Source organism: Pseudorca crassidens, chromosome 10 (assembly GCF_039906515.1).
Source record: "Pseudorca crassidens isolate mPseCra1 chromosome 10, mPseCra1.hap1, whole genome shotgun sequence".
In the NCBI taxonomy this organism is placed as follows: Eukaryota; Metazoa; Chordata; class Mammalia; order Artiodactyla; family Delphinidae; genus Pseudorca; species Pseudorca crassidens.
The window spans coordinates 69,355,404-69,376,130 of record NC_090305.1 but is presented as its reverse complement, the minus strand read 5'-3'; the positions used below and the strand labels follow the sequence as shown (position 1 = coordinate 69,376,130).

General features: G+C 50.6%; 2 protein-coding genes across 7 annotated transcripts in view; both read right to left on the bottom strand.

Annotated features, from left to right (window-relative positions):
• Positions 1–1,682: 1,682 nt before the first annotated feature.
• On the bottom strand, positions 1,683–12,860 carry GNAT1 (G protein subunit alpha transducin 1). Of its 2 annotated transcripts, XM_067754490.1 has the most exons (9): positions 6,427–11,404; positions 5,187–5,229; positions 4,939–5,080; positions 4,678–4,835; positions 4,464–4,592; positions 4,076–4,205; positions 3,629–3,782; positions 3,322–3,513; positions 2,805–2,942 (listed from the first exon to the last, which is right to left on the bottom strand). In XM_067754490.1, exons 1-8 carry the CDS (start codon positions 6,530–6,532, stop codon positions 3,323–3,325), a joined length of 1,053 nt encoding a protein of 350 aa, XP_067610591.1. In that variant the 5' UTR covers positions 6,533–11,404; the 3' UTR covers positions 2,805–2,942; position 3,322. The 2 variants fall into 2 exon arrangements, with proteins under 2 accessions (XP_067610592.1, XP_067610591.1); XM_067754491.1 differs by lacking the exon at positions 3,322–3,513 and having other exon boundaries at positions 1,683–2,942; positions 6,427–12,860.
• Positions 12,861–15,808: 2,948 nt separating this feature from the next.
• Positions 15,809–20,727, bottom strand: part of SEMA3F (semaphorin 3F) — a 29,472-nt gene continuing 24,553 nt past the window's right edge. For 4 of the 5 annotated variants that reach the window (XM_067754484.1, XM_067754485.1, XM_067754486.1 and 1 more), the window contains 7 exons: positions 19,935–20,157; positions 19,206–19,294; positions 19,032–19,073; positions 18,691–18,848; positions 18,433–18,500; positions 18,017–18,150; positions 15,809–17,134 (listed from right to left, as the gene is read on the bottom strand). In XM_067754484.1, coding sequence (XP_067610585.1) covers positions 16,724–17,134; positions 18,017–18,150; positions 18,433–18,500; positions 18,691–18,848; positions 19,032–19,073; positions 19,206–19,294; positions 19,935–20,157 — 1,125 coding nt within the window. In that variant the 3' untranslated portion in view covers positions 15,809–16,723. The remainder of the gene's footprint in view (positions 17,135–18,016; positions 18,151–18,432; positions 18,501–18,690; positions 18,849–19,031; positions 19,074–19,205; positions 19,295–19,934; positions 20,158–20,727) is intronic. The other variant, XM_067754487.1, reaches the window with a different exon arrangement.

Sequence of the window (20,727 nt, the reverse complement as noted above, 5' to 3'; positions counted from 1 at the left end):
TCCAAGACAAGGTGGCCACGAGGAAGACCCCATTAACCCACCTCTCCCGCAGCTTCCTCTGTCTCAAGCCTGCCACTGCTAGCTTCTCAAAGCCTTCTGTCTTCCGCCTTGCCCCTCCCCACAAATCCGGCCATCACTCTCCCCTGCCCCACCTCACTCCAGTAAATTGTTTGGGCAGAGGGTCCTTAGCAGGGATGAGCAGCCCAGCTCAGCCAGGCCCAAAACCACCCAGTGAGATCCTGAACCACTGGCCTGAGCCTCATCCTCCCCTCAGGACTCTAAGCAACACCATTGTGGCTGCCCATGTGTCCTGGGCTCTCTAACCCATCCAGCGTCCCTCCCCTCCACCCCATGCTCAGGCCTGGGCACCCTCACTCTCCCCTTCTAGCCCCGCACAGGCTCACAGTGCCACTTCCACCTGAACATTGAGGATGCTGCCCACATGCTGCCTTCTGCCCAGCCCCAAATATCTGTCTGACTCCTGGACCTCTACCCCAAGTGGCCACAGGTCCAGAAAACTCAGTCCCCTCAACACTCCTGTGCAGTCCCAGCTTAGTGGGGGCATCACATGCACTTGGTCACTGCACAGATCCAGACCCTTGTCAGTGAGTCCCACTCCTTGCAGATCCTGGCTCCACGGGGTAATGACATAAGTCTCTTCCTCATGGACCCTCCCAGCCCCACTCCTCTCCTCCCCCATGCCCAGTCCCCAGGAAAAATATGTGCCCCTATAAACATGTTTTTATGAAAAATTTTAATGATTATTTTTTCCAGAAACAGATTTGGAAAATATCATTGATGATTTTATTTCCATTAAAGCCAAGAAAATAAAAGTATAAATTCTGTTTTAGGTATAAATAAAATATTTAATCTTAAAGTAATATTGTGAGTTTTAATATACCTACTTACAATTTGTTCGATGTTTTTTCAACTACTTTAATGTTCTGTAAAAAAAAATTAACCTTTAAAAATACATAAAAACATATATAGGAGTGGACATTTTTCCTTTTGCTTCAGGGTCCAATATGGCTCTGCAGGGCTCTCTTGGATCTTGTCTTTATTTAAAATTTTGATATTCTGTTCATTATGGATTTTTTGGCAGTAATTTTGATTTTTGAAAGTATTGCATTAATATTTATCTTGATTACTGATTTTTTTGGCATCACCTTAAATCTTAATACCTGAGGTGAGTGCCTCATTTGCCTCACCCTAATCCCAGCCCTGCAATTATATTCTAGCTTCAAGGGCTTCCTGGACCCATCATCTTCTGGAGGAAGCACAGGCCCTTAGGCTGGCGTTTGGCACCTGCCCAGTCTCCCCACCCCGTCTCCCCTTCCCTGCTCCTGTTCCACTGAACTCCTGTGGTCCACCAGCCCATGTTCCTGGGCCTTATACACACTACAGTCCCTGCCAGAATGAGCTTCCACCTCACAACCCCCTCTTGATCCAACATCGTCCTTGTGAACATTTCCCACGGCTCCTTTCCCCCTCTCAACCCCTCTCAAGACCACAAATTGATCCCATGCCCCCAAGAGTGCCCCCTGCCATGTTAGGTCAGGTGCTTCTCCCTGGAAGGGACCACCTTCCCACTCACGTCCAGCCCAGCACTGGGCACTTAATAAATTTGCATGACTCATGATCATTAACACTCTCCCCCTCCCCCCAAGAAAGGACAGCTGGGGCCTGATGCAAAGATTTATTGCTGAGTCTGTGTATCTAGCTGAAGGGAGTGCAAATTATGCCCTGGCCTTGTTAGACGGATGCTCCTTGCCCTCGACTACAGCACAGGCCCCAGCCCACGGGCATCAGCGAGGACTTGGTGCTTGATGAGGAAGTAGGGAGCAGGGGTGTGGGGACATGGATGCCTTTGTCACTGATGGTTCAGGCATGGATCTCAGTTTTTCCCACCAGGGAATGGGCCCTGAATGGGAAGGATGAGAGAAGCTGCTGGCAGGGACAAGAGGGTCACCTGGGTTTGCTTATGACCCTACCTGAGGCAGACCCCTCTGGGCACAATCTGGGCCTCCTTCCTGTCCCAAATCCCCTGCCTGGGGCTGATCGATGGGAGCCGGACTCTGCTCCCAGCCACCCCTTAGGACAGTTCAGCCATTGGCCACAGCTGGTGTCAACAGCACCCTCCCTCAACAGACTGGCCTGGAGTACTGTGGGTGTGTAAGTAAGTAGGACATGAATACAGTGTCCAAGCATGGAGGGGGCAGAGCCTGTGGGGGAAGGGGTTAGGATATGTGGGGAAGGGTCCAGCTTGAGTCTCTTCCTGGCACCAGGAGCTCCCAGGCTTGCCCCCACTCACTAATTCGTCTATGTATGAGTTTCACAGGCCAGAGCTGGCTTGGACTTTGGACCCCTAAAGCTGCCGGGTGGGGCAGTCACTGGCCACTGGGCAGATGGGTGTCAGACTTGTCACATGGAGGTGGTAAGGCTAGAATGGGCTGATGGTAAGCAGCAGGCCTGCTTGGAGGAGGGTTCCCTTCCTGCCCCCCTGCCCTTCATGAAACTCTGGGAGGGAGGGCTGTTTGCTGAACCCAGACCCACCAGGTGAATCACGGGCCTCCTGGGGCAGGAGAGCAGCAGGAGATTGGTCAGTGGGGTACTGCTGAGTCACCGTGAGCTGTAGCTGCCCCAAGTACTACTTGCTCCTAGCTGGGGCTGGCTGTGGTGGGTCCTGGAGGCCAGTGCAGCCAGGCCGTGAAGGGCAGTGCTGGGGTGGCTGGGGGCACCGGACTCTGGGAGACCAGGGAATCCTGGGAGCCATGGGGGAGGGTAAGTCCCTCAAGGTTAGCAGGGCTTAGGGTTTTGAATCTGTGGCTGGTGAGGCCACAGGCTGGGGCCCAGGAGTCCTGGGGGGCTGGTAGGGGTCATGCGGATTGGGGCTACAAGGCGGCAAGGGCTACAGGGTCTCAGGAATGCATGAGTCCAGGCACCTGTGAAGAGAAAAAGGAACAGAGTCAACATCCCTAAGCGCCCAAATAATTGGGTTTAGACTGAGAGACAGGTGGAGGTGGGCTTGGAAGCAGTGACACCTGGGGGGTTGGGGCGGGGTCAAAAGAGCTTGAGTGGGTGGGGCTTGTGAGCCAGGGGAGGGGCCTGTGGCCATGGGGTGGAGCCTGAGGAGTCAGGGTGGGGCCTGGAAGCAATAGGGTCTGGAAGTTGGCGGCCAGAGGGCAGGCAGTGGAGTGGATCTGGAGAGCTGGGGAGGGGCCTGCAGTGGAGAGGTGGGATGGGGAGCAGGGGAAGGGGCTTGGGGTATTGAGACCAAGAGGCACGACAGGGGAGCATCCCGGCCTGCGCGCGAGGAGCCACCTCAGAAGAGGCCGCAGTCTTTGAGGTTCTCCTTGATGATAATGTCGGTGACAGCGTCGAAGACAAACTTGACGTTCTGTGTGTCGGTGGCGCACGTCATGTGGGAATAGATCTCCTTCACGTCGCGTCTCATGTTGAGCTCGAGGAATTGCACCTTGATGTAATTGCCCGCGTCCTCATATGTGTTGGGCCCTGGCGAGGAAGGGGGAGCTCTCACTCCCGGTAGCAAATCCTCCCCGCGGCGGGAGGAGCGCAGGCCGAGATCGTGGGTTTGCGACGCCGCCTGGCGGCGGGCCGAGGTTCTCACCATTGTAGTCCGGAAAGCAGATGCTGAGGTGCGCCTTTTTTATCTTCTCCGAGAAGACGTCCTTCTTGTTGAGGAAGAGCACGATGGACGTGGTGGCGAAGTAGCGGTGGTTGCAGATACTGTTGAATAGGTGCAGGCTCTCGTGCATGCGGTTCTGAGGAGGGCAGAAGCTGTCGGGCACCGGGGACTGCGGCCGCCGCCCCCACCCGGCTGCAGCCGGCGGGCAGACCCCTGCTCTCTGGGCTCCGGGGCCTCCCTGCCCAGACAGCTCCAAGACCGTCTCCCCGTTCGCCCCCCTAAGCAGGGCAGCGGGCTGCCTCATCTCCTCCTTCAGACCGCTCTGGGTCGAATGTCCTCTCTCAGATGCTCCCCGCGCCCGCAGCGCTGTCTCTGCTTTCCGCTCTCCTCCTCCCCGCTCAAACGCTCAGGCCCTGCTGGAGCACTCACCACTTCGTCGTCCTCCACAAGCACCATGTCGTAGGCGCTGAGAGCCGCGATGAAGATGATGCAGGTCACACCCTCGAAGCAGTGGATCCACTTCTTGCGTTCTGAGCGCTGCCCGCCCACATCGAACATCCTGCGGGGCCGTGGGAACCTGAGCCGGCGCATCGAGTCCCCTGGACGTGCCCACAGGCATCCCCTGGTTTCCTAATGCTGGCTGGGAGGCACCCAGATGGGAGTGGCATCTGGAGGGGCCGGGCATTTCTGCGGGCGGGCTGTCCAAGAAGGGGCAGGGTCTCTCGTAGGGATGGGGCCTCTGGGATCAGACAAGGCCTCAGGCAGTGAACTTGCGGGCAGGCCCCCGGAGAGCGAGAGCTAGGGCGCGGGGTCGTACCGGAAGTTGAGGTCCTTGAAGGAGAACTGCGTCTCAATGATACCAGTGGTCTTGACACGCGAGCGCAGCACGTCCTGTTCAGTGGGCACGTAGCCCGGGGTTACCAGGCGCTCCAGGTCCGAGAGGTAGCTGCGGGAGATCCGGGGTGTGGGTAGGGTTGGGTGGAGGGGCGTGGCAGGGCCCCGCCCGCCCCGCGCCCCACCTGTGCTCTCACTAGCCAGCAGAGTCGTTGAGCTGGTATTCCGAGGCGCGATCGAAACAGGCCTGGATACCCGAGTCCTTCCACAGCCGCTGGATGATGTCTGACATCTCCTTAGGCATCGTGCCCTCCTCGATGGTGTCCGCCATGTGCATCAGCTTCCGGGCATCGTCCTGGGGTGGGGGGCAGGGGAGTGGTTGGTGGTGACCATGGACTTGGGCCCAGCCTCGCACCTCGAGTCTCCAGAAGCCCTGTTCAGCTAGTCTCTTGGCATACCTGGCGCGCAGAGTCTCCATACTGGATATTGAGCGTGGTCATGGCGCGCACGATGGCCAAGATGGACTGTAGCGTGTTGCCATATATGATGGCAATGAACTCGAGGCACTCTTCCAGCGAGTACCCATCCTGGTGGATGATCCTGCAGCCGTGGGGAGCCGGGTCAGCACCTCTTGGGTAGGTGGGGAAGGACAGACCTCGTGCGTGTGCCCACCCCCAGGGGCCTCGGGTAGGGCAGGGGCACTCACTTCATCTGCTTGACAATGGTACTCTTCCCGGACTCACCGGCACCTGGAATGGAAACCCTACCTCAGAGACGCGCTGACCGCACTGCCGCCTCTATCACACCTGTTTTGCCCCCAACCCCCAAAGTCAGGTCATGATGCCCTGGCGGCAAAACATAAACGTCAGGAGTGACAGAAGGGGGCTGACGAGGGGAATCGACAACCTCGACTGTGCTGAGGAGCCTTCAAGACCCTGGTATTTTCAGTTTTATTATTCTGAGGACAAAAATAAAGAAACCTGGAGCTCCGCCTTGTGGAAGATTCTGGTACTGCATGCATGGGATTATTTGAGCCAGGTCAACCCCTGCTTTTAACCTGTGGTGGGAGGAAGTGTCTCCAAGAGGCTCAGAGGGAATTAGCACCTTTTGCTGGGGGAGAGGACAGAGCTAACAGCCCCTCTGAGCCTGTTCTCATGCGGGTGTTGGGCACAGTTAATGGGATTTCTGGCTTAGCCTCACTCTCTTGCCTGGGGTACTCTGGCTTGGTCCTTCTGCCCACATCTAGCTGTCTGGCTGGACCCTGGAGAGCCTGGGTAGAGTCTGCACTGCCCTCTCAAAGCAGCTCCTTCTTCCCTTGCGGGGAGGAAGTGGCCTTGGGGTATTAGATCAGCCCCATCTCCCTTCACTACCCATGGGACCAAGGACATGGCTTTACCTATTCCCGGCTGGGCCTTAGTACCCCCTACCCCCTTTAACTGTTCTGCAGGTCTGTCAACAATAAAGCTCTGGAATCTGAGGGTCATTGTCTGTGGATCTGGGTGGTCCTAGAGGCTGCCCACTCTCAGGAGGACTGTGACCTTCTCCCTCCCAAGGGAGCAGCCTTGTTGTGGGGCTCCCAAGGAGGCCCCTGGTTTCCGAGCCCTGCCCAGCAGGCCCATCAAGCCAAAGGCTGGTGTTTGAGGGAGCACAGCCAGGGCAAAACTAGGCCTCGTACACACATCTCTACAAAAGTGAGATTGGTACACCCTTCTTGGGAGGGGAGGTTGCCTGAGGCTGGGCCCTCTGAAGAGGGGTTCTGTGGGATACCCAGCCTTAGGGAGCCAAGGCATCACTTGTCAAGGCTTGGCCAGGGCTCCCACTCTGTTTCCTGCCAGGTTGCAGGCTCATTCTGTTTCCCAAGTCACACCTACTTCACAGAAGGGCCACCTGCCTGCCCCTGGGCCTCTGACTAGTAGCAGTGGCCTCGCCGCAGCCCACCCCCTTACCCAGAAGCAGCAGTTTCACGGTTCGAGCATCCTTCTCGGCATCTTCTTTCAGCTTCTTTTCCAGCTCCCTTGAGTGCTTCTCCTCAGCACTGGCCCCAGCCCCCATGGTGCCGGCAGGAGGTGAAGGAACAGGGTGGTCAGTTGGCTCTTCTGGATGCAGGGGATCCCCAGAGCCAGGCTCAGGCCAGCCTCTGGCCTCCCCAGACACCCTTCTGACCTCAGAACTGGCAATCAACTGGCTGTCCACAGACCTGTGAAGGCCCTGTTGGGGCTGCTTAGTAGGATTTGGGGGGTTGTTGGTACCCAAGAGCCAATCAGAGACAAGGACAGGTGAATCCAGCTCAGCCCCCAGCCGCCCTAATCAGGCTGGCATGGCCCCAATCCCTCAACTGCTGACTCTGCACCCCCTGTACGCTGCTCCCCAAACCCTCTGGGAGAGACCCTGGAGGTAGTCCAGCCCTGCTCCAGAGCAGGGAGACATGTTCCACAGGATCCAGGCTCAGAAAGGGGAGGAGAGGGCCTCAAGTTCCAGGGTGGGGGCATTGGGGGGTAGGCCTGGCAGCAGAGAGTAGAGGGAGAAGCATGCAAGGAGCACCTGACCCCTGCCCAGCACAGGGCTTAGCATTGCTCCTTACCTAGCTCACACCAGCCCTGGCGGATGGGTACCCACATCATTTTACTGACGAGGACGTGGAGGCTCAGAGGGTCGCACAGCAGGACGTAGTTGAGAAGGGCTCGTGACTCTGAACCAGGGCTCCATGCTCAGCAGGGAGTCAAGAGGGAAAGGTGGACATTGCATTTGCCCTGTACCAAGGTCTGCATCTGACCTGGTCAAGGCCTCTACATGCCTCCATGATTCCAATGGACTTGGGTGGGTGTGCAGGTCTGCTACGTGTACTGGGTGTGTGCTTGTATACTTTACTGGCACCAAGCAAGGCAATGACATGACACATTTGTCTATGTATACTTGTGTGTTTATGTATGCATTTTTATGCCTTTGTGAATGCATGTGTGTGTCTATGTTTGCCTGTTTGTGTACCGTGTGTGCATGTGCATGGATGTGCTTTTGTGCATTTCTCTTCATGTGCAGATGTGTTTGTATGTGTACTTTATTATGCTAAACTGGGTTAATGTGTGTGTGTGTGCGTATGAATGTATAAGTGCATGTATATGTGCATGTGTGTGCACTTGCCTGTGTACATGTACATTTATGCATGTGTCTGCCTGTATGTGTGCACACTTGCACATACCTGTGTCTACATGTACCCATGGTGCAACACTCTGACCTGCGGAGGTGGCCAGGCTCTTCCAGGGAATGTTTTGCAGGCCTGTTATCAGATGGGAAAACTGAGCCCTGAAGCAGGTCTGGTGTTCCCAGGGGAGGAGCAGATGAGCCTCACTCTTCTTCTGTCCCCTGTCAGTAATCTGGGACCTGCCTAGGGGTATCTCCAGGGCACACCTGCCTCAGTTTAGGGGTCAGAGGTCTCTGTGGGGGTTTAGATGGGACAGGACGTGCTGCTGAGTGGAAGTGGTTCAACCGAGCATGTAATGTTGAGCTCCAGCCTCTGGAGATTTACCACGTCCCATCAGAAGACCCAAATCCTGGGCTCTCAAGGCCGCCTCCTGGCTGAACTACCCGGAAACCTGGCTGTCTTAGGACTCAACTCTTGCGGACCTGGGGTGCCAGGGCCCCAGATACTGAGCATTGAAGACTGTCCCTAGTGTTGGGAAAGCTGGACAGGTGCATGTAAATCAATGAAGTTAGAACACACCCTTACACTATACACAAAAATAAACTCAAAATGGCTTAAAGACTTAAACATAACACCATAAAACTCCTAGAATAGAACATAGGCAAAACATTCTGACATAAATTGTACCAATATTTTCTCAGGTCAGTCTCCCAAAGGAATAGAAATACAAGGAAAAATGAACAAAGGTGACCTAATCAAACTTAAAAGCTTTTGCACAGCAGAAGAAGAACTACAATTCTGTAGCCTGTGGAAGGAAAACTACATTCACAGAAAGATAGACAAAATGAAAAGGCAGAGGACTTTGTACCAGATGAAGGAACAAGATAAAAGCCCAGAAAAACAACTAAATGAAGTGGAGATAGGAAACCTTCCAGAAAAAGAATTCAGAATAATGATAGTGAAGATGATCCAGGACCTCGAAAAAAGAATGGAGGCAAAGATCGAGAAGATGCAAGAAATGTTTAACAAAGACCTAGAAGAATTAAAGAACAAACACCTAGAAGAATTAAAGAACAAACAAACAGAGATGAACAATACAATAACTGAAATGAAAAATATACTAGAAGGAATCAATAGCAGAATAACTGAGGCAGAAGAATGGATAAGTGACCTGGAAGACAGAATGGTGGAATTCACTGCTGCGGAACAGAATAAAGAAAAAAGAATGAAAAGAAACGAAGACAGCCTAAGAGACCTCTGGGACAACATTAAATGCAATAACATTCGCATTACAGGGGTCCCAGAAGGAGAAGAGAGAGAGAAAGGACCCAAGAAAATATTTGAAGAGATTATAATCGAAAACTTCCCTAACATGGGAAAGGAAAGAGCCACCCAAGTCCAAGAAGTGCAGAGAGTCCCAGGCAGGATAAACCCAAGGAGAAACATGGCGAAACACATAGTAATCAAATTGATAAAAATTAAAGACAAAGAAAAATTATTGAAAGCAGCAAGGGAAAAACAACAAATAACATACAAGGGAACTCCCATAAGGTTAACAGCTGATTTCTCAGCAGAAACTCTACAAGCCAGGAGCGAGTGGCACGATATATTTAAAGTGATGAAAGGGAAGAACCTACAACCAAGATTACTCTACTTGGCAAGGATCTCATTCAGATTCGACAGAGAAATCAAAAGATTTATAGACAAAAAAAAAAAAAAAAAGATTTACAGACAAGCAAAAGCTAAGAGAATTCAGCACCACCAAACCAGCTCTACAATAAATGCTAAAGGAACTTCTCTAAGTGGGAAACGCAAGAGAAGAAAAGGACGTACAAAAACAAACCCATAACAAGTAAGAAAATGGTAATAGGAACATACATATCAATAATTACCTTAAACGTGAATGGATTAAATGCTCCAACCAAGAGATATAGGCTCACTGAATGGACACAAAAACAAGACCCATATATATGCTGTCTACAAGAGACCCACTTCACACCTAGGGACACACACAGACTGAAAGTGAGGGGATGGAAAAAGATATTCCATGCAAATGGAAATCAAAAGAAAGCTGGAGTAGCAATACGCATATCAGATAAAAGAGACTTTAAAATAAAGAATGTTACAAGAGACAAAGAAGGACACTACATAATGATCAAGGGATCAATCCAAGAAGATATAATAATTATAAATATACATGCACCCAACATAGGAGCACCTCAATACATAAGGCAACTGCTAACAGCTATAAAAGAGGAAATCGACAGTAACACAATAATAGTTGGAGACTTTAACACCTCACTTACACCAATGGACAGGTCATCCAGACAGAAAATTAATAAGGAACCACAAGCTTTAAATGACACAATAGAGCAGATAGATTTAATTGATATTCATAGGACATTCCATCCCAAAACAGCAGATTACTTTCTTCTCAAGTGCACACAGAACATTCTCCAGGATAGACCACATCTTGGCCCACAAATCAAGCCTCAGTAAATTTAAGAAAACTGAAATCATATCAAGCATCTTTTCCAGCCACAATGCTATGAGATTAGAAATCAACTACAGGGAAAAAAAAAAACATAAAAAACACAAACACATGGAGGCTAAACAATAGGTTACTAAATAACCAAGAGATCACTGAAGAAATCAAAGAGGAAATCAAAAGATACCTAAGACAAATGACAATGAAAACATGACGATCCAAAACCTATGGGATGCAGAAAAAGCAGTTCTAAGGGGAAGTTTATAGCAGTACAAGCCTACCTCAAGAAACAAGAAAAATCTCAAATAAACAATCTAACCTTACACCTAAAGGAACTAGAGAAAGAAGAACAAACAAAACCCAAAGTTAGTAGAAGGAAAGAAATCATAAAGATCAGAGCAGAAATAAATGAAATAGAAACAAAGAGGGACTTCTCTGGTGGCGCAGTGGTTAAGAATCTGCCTGCCAACGCAGGGGACATGGGTTCGAGCCCTGGACTGGGATGATCTCACATGCTGCGGAGCAACTGGGCCCGTGCGCCACAGCTGCTGAGCCTGTGCTCTGGAGCTCCTGAGCCACAAATGCTGAGCCCGCATGCCACAACTGTTGAAGCCCACGTGCCTGGAGCCCGTATTCTGCAACAAAGAGAGGCCACCGCAATGAGAAGTCCACACACCACAACAAAAAAAGAGTGGACACCGCTCACCGCAGCTAGAGAAAGCCCACGCACAGCAACAAAGACCCAAAGTAGCCAAAAGTAAATAAATAAATTTTTTAAAAAAAGAAACAAAGAAAACGATAGCAAAGATCAATAAAACTAAAAGCTGGTTCTTTGAGAAGATAAACAAAATTGATAAACCTTTAGCCAGACTCATCAAGAAAAAGAGGGAGAGGACTCAAATCAATAAAATTAGGAATGAAAAAGGAGAAGTTACAACAGACACCGCAGAAATACAAAGCATCCTAAGAGACTACTACAAGCAACTCTATGCCAATAAAATGAACAACCTGGAAGAAATGGACGAATTCTTAGAAAGGTATAACCTTCCAAGACTGAACCAGGAAGAAGTAGAAAATATGAACAGACCAGTCACAAGTAATGAAATTGAAACTGTGATTAAAAATCTTCCAGCAAACAAAAGTCCAGGACCAGATGGCTTCACAGGTGAATCCTTCACAGCTCATTTAGATAAGAGCTAACACCCATCCTTCTCAAACTCTTCCAAAAAATTTCAGAGGAAGGAACACTCCCAAACTCATTCTATGAGGCCACCATCACCCTGATACCAAAACCAGACAAAGATACTACAAAAAAACAAAATTACAGACCAATATCACTGATGAATATAGATGCAAAACTCCTCAACAAAATACTAGCAAACAGAATCCAGCCACACATTAAAAGGATCATACACCATGATCAAGTGGGATTTATCCCAGGGATGCAAGGATTCTTCAATATACACAAATCAATCAATGTGATACACCATATTAACAAACTGAAGGAGAAAAACCATATGATCATCTCAATAGATGCAGAAAAAGCTTTTGACAAAATTCAACACCCATTTATGATAAAAACTCTCCAGAAAGTGGGCATAGAGGGAACCTACCTCAACATAATAAAGGCCATATACGACAAACCCACAGCAAACATCATTCTCAATGGTGAAAAACTGAAAGCATTTCCTCTAAGATCAGGAACAAGACAAGGATATCAACTCTCACCACTATTATTCAACATAGCTTTGGAAGTCCTAGCCATGGCAATCAGAGAAGAAAAAGAAACAAGAGGAATACAAATTGGAAAAGAAGAAGTAAAACTGTCACTGTTTGCAGGTGACATGATACTATACATAGAGAATCCTAAAGATGTCACCAGAAAACTACTAGAGCTAATCAATGAATCTGGTAAAGTTGCAGGATACAAAATTAATGCATTCCTATACACTATACTCTTGCATTCCTATACACTAATGATGAAAAATCTGAAAGAAATTAAGGAAACAATCCTATTCACCATTGCAACAAAAAGAATAAAATACCTAGGAATAAACCTACCTAAGGAGGTAAAAGACCTGTACTCAGAAAACTATAAGACACTGATGAAAGAAATCAAAGATGACACAAACAGATGGGGAGATATACCATGTTCTTGGATTGGAAGAATCAATATTGTGAAAATGACTATACTACCCAAAGCAATCTACAGATTCAATGCAATCCCTATCAAATTACCAGTGGCATTCTTTACAGAACTAGAACAAAAAAATCTTAAAATTTATATGGAGACACAAAAGACCCCGAATAGCCAAAGCAGTCTTGAGGGAAAAAAACGGAGCTGGAGGAATCAGACTCCCTGACTTCAGACTATACTACAAAGCTACAGTAATCAAGACAATATGGTACTGGCACAAAAACAGAAGTATAGATTAATGGAACAGGATAGAAAGCCCAGAAATAAACCCACGCACCTATGGTCAACTAATCTATGACAAAGGAGGCAAGGATATACAATGGAGAAAAGACAGTCCCTTCAATAAGCGGTGCTGGGAAAACTGGACAGCTACATGTAAAAGAATGAAATTAGAACACTCCCTAACACCCTACACAAAAATAAACTCAAAATGGATTAGAAACCTAAATGTAAGACCAGACACTATAAAACTCTTAGAGGAAAACATAGGAAGAACACTCTTTGACATAAATCACAGCAAGATCTTTTTTTGATCCACCTCCTACAGTAATGGAAATACAAACAAAAATAAACAAATGGGACCTAATGAAACCTAAAAGCTCTTGCACAGCAAAGGAAACTACAAACAAGATGAAAAGACAACCCTCAGAATGGGAGAAAATATTTGCAAATGAATCACGGACAAAGGATTAATCTTCAAAATATATAAACAGCTCACGCAGCTCAATATTAAAAAAACAAACAACCCAATCAAAATATGGGCAGAAGACCTAAATAGACATTTCTCCAAAGAAGACATACAGATGGGCAAGAAGCACATGAAAAGCTGCTCAACATCACTAATTATTAGGGAAATGCAAATCAAAACTACAACGAGGTATCACCTCACACCAGTCAGAATGGGTATCATCAGAAAATCTACAAACAACAAATGCTGGAGAGGGTGTGGAGAAAAGGGAACCGTCTTGCACTGTTGGTGGGGATGTAAATTGATACAGCCACTATGGAGAACAGTATGGAGGTTACTTAAAAAACTAAAAATAAAACTACCATATGATCCAGCAATCCGACTACTGGGCATATACCCAGAGAAAACCATAATTCGGAAAGACACATGCACCCCAATGTTCATTGCAGCACTATTTACAATAGCCAGGTCATGGAAGCAACCTAAATGCCCATCGACAGACAAATGGATAAAGAAGATGTGGTACATACATACAATGGAATATTACTCAGCCATAAAATGAACGAAATTGGGTCATTTGTAGAGACATGGATGGATCTAGAGACTGTCATACAGAGTGAAGTAAGTCAGAAAGAGAAAAATATCGTATATTAACGCATATATGTGGAACCTAGAAAAATGGTACAGGTGAACTGGTATGCAGGGCAGAAATAGAGACAAGATGTAGAGAACAAACGTATGGACACCAAGGGGGAAAGTGGCGGCGGGTGGTGGGATGAATTGGGAGATTGGGATTGATATGTATACACTAATATGTATAAAATAGATAACTAATAAGAACGTGCTGTATAAAAAAATAAATAAAATTAAAATTAAAAAATAAAAGCTTTTGCACAACAAAGGAAACCATAAACAAAACAAAAAGACAACCTACAGAATGGGAGAAGATATTTGCAAATGATGAGACCAGCAAGGGCTTAACTTCCAAAATATACAAACAGCTCATGCAGTTCAACAACAACAACAAAAAAAACAGTAATCCAGTTGAAAAATGGGCAGAGGAACTAAATAGACATTTCTTCAGATAAGACATACCGATGGCCAACAGGCACATGAAAAGATGCTTAACGTTGCTAATTATTAGAGAAATGAAAATCAAAACTGCAATGAGGTACCACCTCACATTGGTCGAATGGCCATCACTAAGAAGTCCTCAAATAACAAATGCTGGAGAGGGTGTGGAGAAAAGGGAACCCTCCTACACTGTTGGGGGGAATGTAAGTTGGTGCAGCCACTATGGAAAACAGTATGGAGGTTCCTCAAGAAACTGAAAATAGAGTTGCCATATGATCCAGCAATCCCATTCCTGGGCGTATATCCGGACAAAACTATAATTCAAAAAGATACATGCGCCCCTATGTTCATAGCAGCACTATTCACAATAGCCAAGACATGGAAATAACCTAAATGTCCATCAACAGATGAATGGATAAAGATGGGGTACATATATACACTGGAATACTACTCAGCCATAAAAAGGAACAAAATGATGCCATTTGCAGCAACATGGATGGAACTAGAGATTATAATACTAAGTCAGAAAGAGACATATTCCACTTATATGTGGAATCTAAAATACAACACAAATGAACTTTCATGAAACAGAAACAGACTCACAGACACAGAACAGACTTGTGGTTGCCAAGAGGGAGTGGAGCGGGAAAGGGATGGAGTGAGAGGTTGGGGTTAGCAGATGCAAACTATTATATACAGAATGGATAAACAACAAGGTCCTACTGTATAGCACAGGGAAATATATTCAATATTCTGTGATAAACCATAATGGAAACGAATATTAAAAAAAAGAATGTATATATTTGTATAACTGAATTACTTTGCTCTTCAGCAGAAATGAACACATTGTAAATCAACTATACTTCAATAAAAAAATTCACACACACACACACACACACACACACACACACAAAGGCTGTCCCTAAACGTGTGGGAAGTGGATACTGGCTCTGTAAGCTGGTGGCTTCAACATCTACCCTGTTGGGTGAGGGGAGATCTGTCCAGGAGCAACAGATCATTCATTCGTGCCACTTTCAACCTTTAGGCCCCATTCGTCCTCTACCCCACCACCATGCTGTAAGTGGGCCCTGGGAGTCTCTGCAGCCCCTACATACTGCCCAGGGGGTTGGGGTGGTGCAGGAGCCCAGGTTTGCTAAACCAACAAGAACCTTTCTACATATTGGGTCTACTTAAAGTGGGACCATTCCACTGCCTCCCCGTCGCCACCTGGCTCCCCTTGCCTGCCAGGTATGGCCCTAAGCCCTGCTGGATCCGTGTGCCTCCACAGCTATTGGCTTCCCCTGCCAGAGCTTGACTCGTTAAATTTGGCCTGGGGCCCCCAGCCTCACTTCCTCCTCTCCAGCAGCTCCCCACATATCCTGGTCTTCCCCGCCTCTGGACATTTGCTTGCGCTGGACCCTCTGCTGAGATCTGGCTGGAAGGATGCAGAAGAATGGGAATTTTGTTGATTCCCAGGGCAGGGGCAGCTGAACTGTAAGGGCTGTGGATTTGTCTTGCCAATTCTGAGTCCTGAGTTCCTGGCAAGACACAAAGCCAGGTGAGAAAGCAACGTGAACGAATGGTCAAACAACTGAGTAAATGAATGGACGCTGGGCTTGCAAAAGAGACCGTGCGGGAACTGGTGGTCAAGCCACATTGGTGGGGGCGTGGGGCAGGAGGGACAGAATCTGGGTGTGGGCTGAACCCCCGTCCTCCCTCCTTTGCCAAGGAGAAAGCCAAAGTCCAGTCCCAGAGCCAGTGTTTATTAGCAAGATGGAACCCAAGGGCAGGTGTGGCCTGGACAGCCGAGGGCTGCCAGGAGCCCCCATCCACCTACCCAACTGCCCCCCAGAGCTATTTACACCCATCATCTGAAGTGGTGGGCAGAAGGGAGCCCTGGGGAGCCCCTGCAGGCCCCAGGCCTCCACCATGACCCCCTCTCCCCTCAGCGCTGCCTGAGCCTGGCCCCTCTGCTTTTCTCCCAGCCCCTGCATCACAGCGGCATGCAGAAAGCAAAGAGGAGGTAGAGTGGCCAGGCAGGGAGGGAAGGAGGGGCTGGAGGGGCTGCCCCACCCAGGCAGGGCTCCTCTTCTCCTGTCCCCAATAAATAGAGAATAAATACCCAGGAAAGGGCTGGCCTTGACTGAGTGCCCCTGTCCCAGGCAGGGGCCGGCATCCTGTGCCAGCCCCTTCTTCCCTTCTCTGAGCGCATCTGAGCCCTCACTCCCACCCCCGGTCTCCAAGCAGTCCTCGCATCCACATGTATGCCACCAGCAAACATGGGCGAAGGTGTACAGTCCGTGCCCCATCCAGGTAGAGCTTGCTCCTTCCCTGTGTCCTGTAGATCCTGGCGGTGGCTGTCGAGCAGGTAGACTCCCAGCTGAGCCTGGGGACTGTGTGGTCCTGGCCTGGCTCGGCCAACTGGCCGGGCCTGGTTAGGTGGGCTCCGTTTTCTGCCGTCTCTGACCAGCATGGGTCTAAGTTTTGGATGATGCTGCCGCTGAGGCAGGCTATTTACAACCCACCAATAAATACTGTCTTTGCAGGGGCAGGGTGTATATAGAATATAGATATTTTATATATATATATATATTTATCTTTTATATTAAAAGGGACGAGGACTAGGCCGGCCCATCGCAGGGCTCGGACAGCAGGCCTCATGTGTCCGGCGGGTGGTGGCGGCGGTTCCGGGGTTTTTTCTGGTCCTGGGGTTCAGGAGGCCTGGGTGCCCCTGGGGCCTCCCTGGGACTGGGGGGCACATGGCGCCAGTAACCCTGGCAGTACTGGTGGATGAGGCCCACTTCTGGCTGGGCCAGGAGCTGCGCCAGCTCCTGGTAAGGGGGTGTGGGGGGCCCGGCGCCTGGGGGCGGTGGGACGCTCACAGCTGGGGGTGGGAAGAGGGCAGCATGGACGGCGTCCTGGCCCAGTACATGCAGCTGCACTCGTGTGATGACATGCTTGAAGTTGTTCTCGGTGGCTGTACAGGAGTAGAGGCCGCGATCACCAAGCTGCAGGGCGCGAAGCAGCAAGCCCTGTTCCGTGCGCAGGAAGCGGTCGTCTGCACGCATCTGTGGGGGCAGGGGCTGGGGCTCAGGGGCTGCAGGACCACCCTGTTGCCCCGGCCAGCTCCCCGATCAGACCACCTCTGGGGCCACCCCATGCAGGGGCACCCGTGTGGAATTTCCATATACCAAGAAAAACAAGTTTCCATATAACATCTGAATAATAAACACTTCCATTTCAGGAGGAATGACCATAAGGGGATTCTGTACAATGAGAGAATTCTGGAGCACACACACAATTTCTATTTAATGAGAATAAACAGATGTTGGGGCACCCTCAGAGAATTTCCATGTAGAAGGGATTGCCTAGAAGGTATTTCCACAATAGGAAGGCTACCCCACAGAATTTCCATATGCTGGAACTCATCCACGTGACATTTCCATAGAATGAGGTATACTGCCAATAAAGTACACATATGGAATTCTCATATAAAAAGGCATGCCTGGGGGCTTCCCTGGTGGCGCAGTGGTTGAGAGTCCACCTGCCGATGCAGGGGACATGGGTTCGTGCCCCGGTCCGGGAAGATCCCACATGCTGCGGAGCGGCTGGGCCCGTGAGCCATGGCCGCTGAGCCTGCACGTCCAGGGCCTGTGCTCCACAACTGGAGAGGCCACAACAGTGAGAGGCCCGCGTACCGCAAAAAAAAAAAAAAAAAAAAAAAAGGCACGCCTACAAGTAGTTTCCACGTAATATGGACACCCCACAGAGTTTCCATAAAACTGGATTCACCCAAATGATCTCCACATAGGGAAGGGAGCTTGGAAGGACTTTCTTAGAATGAGGGCTGCCCCAGTTTGGCTCCTATACCACATTTCACCCACGTAGAATTTCGACTGTACAAGGGACTCTCCCAACCATGGTGAGGACTGTGGGGCACAGGAAATCACCTCTCGGCGCCGGTCACTCGGATCTCGCTGGAACAGCCACTTAACGGTAGCCTGGGGCGAGCGGGGCTGGCACTCAAGGAAGGCTGCGCTCCCTGCCACGCCATACTGCACAGACTCCACGGCATTCTTATTGGCTGTAGAACAAGAGGGTGCCACGTGAAAGCAGCACTACCTCTTGGCAGACTGCAGGCTGGCGAGGGGCATATACAGGGATACCCACCCATACAGGCAGGGCTGTGCCATCAGGCATCCACTCCTTAAGGGGGTGGCTGAGGACATCCCTTCTCCAAAACCCCTCACCCCCTCACCCCCACGGACCATGTGAGAATCCTTCCAGTGGGGGCCCCATGAGCAGCTCTGTAGGCTGCACAGCTCCACACCGAGGAGCACCCAGTGGTGAGACATAGAGCACTCACCATTGGAATTGAACCCACGGCACTGCCTGATGGGGTTCCCGTGCCGGACGTCCTGCCGGCGGCTCCGCCTGGAGGAAGATAGCTCCTGAAGGAGTATTCCCAAGAAAACTTGCCCCCCAAGTCTCTATAGCCCCTAAACTCCAGGGTAGGATGTCTCACCCATAAAGTCCCCCAGGGTAATATCACATCCACCTCTAGACCTCCAGGACAGAGCCCTGGGTCTGGTGGCCAAAATTCCAAGGGTCTCGGGGTTCACACCTCTTAGAGGACGCTGTGTAGCGGGAACAGGCTTGGCCATCCCAGGCACAGTAGGGGTCCCGGGCAAGGCAGCAGTCGGCACAGGCGGCTCCATATGCCTGGCAGCGGTGCAGGCTCAGGTGTGTGACGCCCACGGCTGAGGCCACGTACAGTTGTTGCTGTGGGCAGGGGTAGGAGCTTGTCAGTTCCCTCCCCATAGCCAACCTTCCTTAGGAGCCAGTTGGGCCAGGCTCCTCCCCTTCTTGTTCTGTGCCTCAGTGTCCCCATCTCTTTGCCAAGGGCTTGACCCCAAAGTGAAGCAGCCTCCATCCCTACCCTCAGCCCACCTTGCCAGAACTCACCCTCTTGGAAGAGATGGTCATGGTCTTAACAGATGCTGGGTCCTAGGAGAAGAGAGGGATTAGCTTATGACCCTGGGGACCCCCTTCCTGTCCTGACTTGGAGGTCTGAGGTCAGGAGGTGGTACTGAGGAGAGCCATGGTGAGGAGGACAGGACTGGGTGGTGTCACACCCACCTTGAAGACCTCCACCTCCTCTAGCATGAGCTCCTCCATCTCCTGGTCATCCTTAGGCAGCACAATGACCTTCTGCACTGTCCCGCGGTCTGGAACGGGCCGGGCAGGGCCTCAGTGGGGCTGAGGACGCTGGGAAAGGGGCACCAGCCTCAGCCCCTTCCCCCACCAGGGCCCAAACCCCCCAAGGGCAGTGGAGTGGGAGAGCTCTGTGCCAAGGTTGAAGAGTTGCCCCCAGATGAGGGGAAGAGGTCTAAGGAGACTGGCCCTGGATAAGGGGGAGTCACAGCTAGAGTCTGCTCCTCTGACCCCAGACCCTCATTTTGGGAAGCTGCGAACAGGCTGCAGGAAGTGTTCCCTTATGTTGAGGGCTACTGGAACAGCGGTGGGTGCAGTTTGCATGTGCACATGAGAGCATGTGTGTCAGTATTTGGACCCAGGTATCCTGGAGGTGTCTGGCTCTGTCCTCCCTCTTTCCGCCCAAACATGGGTCCCCAGGCACCCAGTGTTCCTGCTCTCCCGGCCACCAGGGATAGGGATGAAAATGGGGTTTCGCCATCCCCATTCTCAGTTATCCTGGTAATAGAGAGAAGCCTCCAAAGGATGAAGGTGGCAGAGCTGACATTGACAACCCTGTAGTAACCCCCTAGCAGGGCAGGGCCCAGCCCTATGGATCAGTACCCTCCACCCAGTGGGCCCAGTGTGGGAGGGGCCGGGAGCAGCAGTGGGTACCTGTGCCCAGGAAAAGCACCTCATAGCGCCCGTCGGCTGCATCCACCTGGTCCACGGCAACAGTGGTGAGACGGTAAGGAGAGCCTGTGCGGACCACCAGGGGCCGCCGCTGCAGAGGGTAAACGGCCTGGTACATGAGTGGGTGGGTGCGCATGAAGTTGATTACTTCATCAGGATAGTCCTTGGTGGACTTCATGGATGGCGTGAAGGTTCCACCAGGGCACTGCAGGCAGGTGATGAGTGTCAGGCCCAGGCTGCCCAGGGCACCCTGGACCCATTAGCTTCAGAAGAGGTCTCCGCTCTGTCTGTCCCCACCAGCTCCACCTGCTCCGCTTCTCAGAACACCCATCTGGGCTTTTGCCCAATACCCAACCTCTCTGCAGGTCCTGCACCAGCTGAGGTCCCAAGGTCTCACATGGTCAAATCCCATGGCCATCTCCCCAGCTTCATGTGCCATGACTTTGTGGCAGCGTTTGGCAGAGCTGACAATGGCCTTTCTAGGTCCTCATCCCCACCCGCTCGTCTCCTTCCTCTGACTGTTCTTCCAGTGCACCACTTCCCCAGCTCCACCCCTGCTCAGCAGGACCGCAGGCACACCCTAGGCATGTGATCAGATCACGAAGCTCTCCTGCTTAGACTCCCGCAGTGGTCCATGTCACACCAAGATCAGGTGAATCGCCTCCCACTACTGCAGGGGCTCCTGCTCACCCCCACCTCCAGCCTGCCTTGAAGACTTCCCTACAACTTTCAGCTTCCAAACAGCCTCCCAGAGGGAGCAGCCTGCCACACCCAG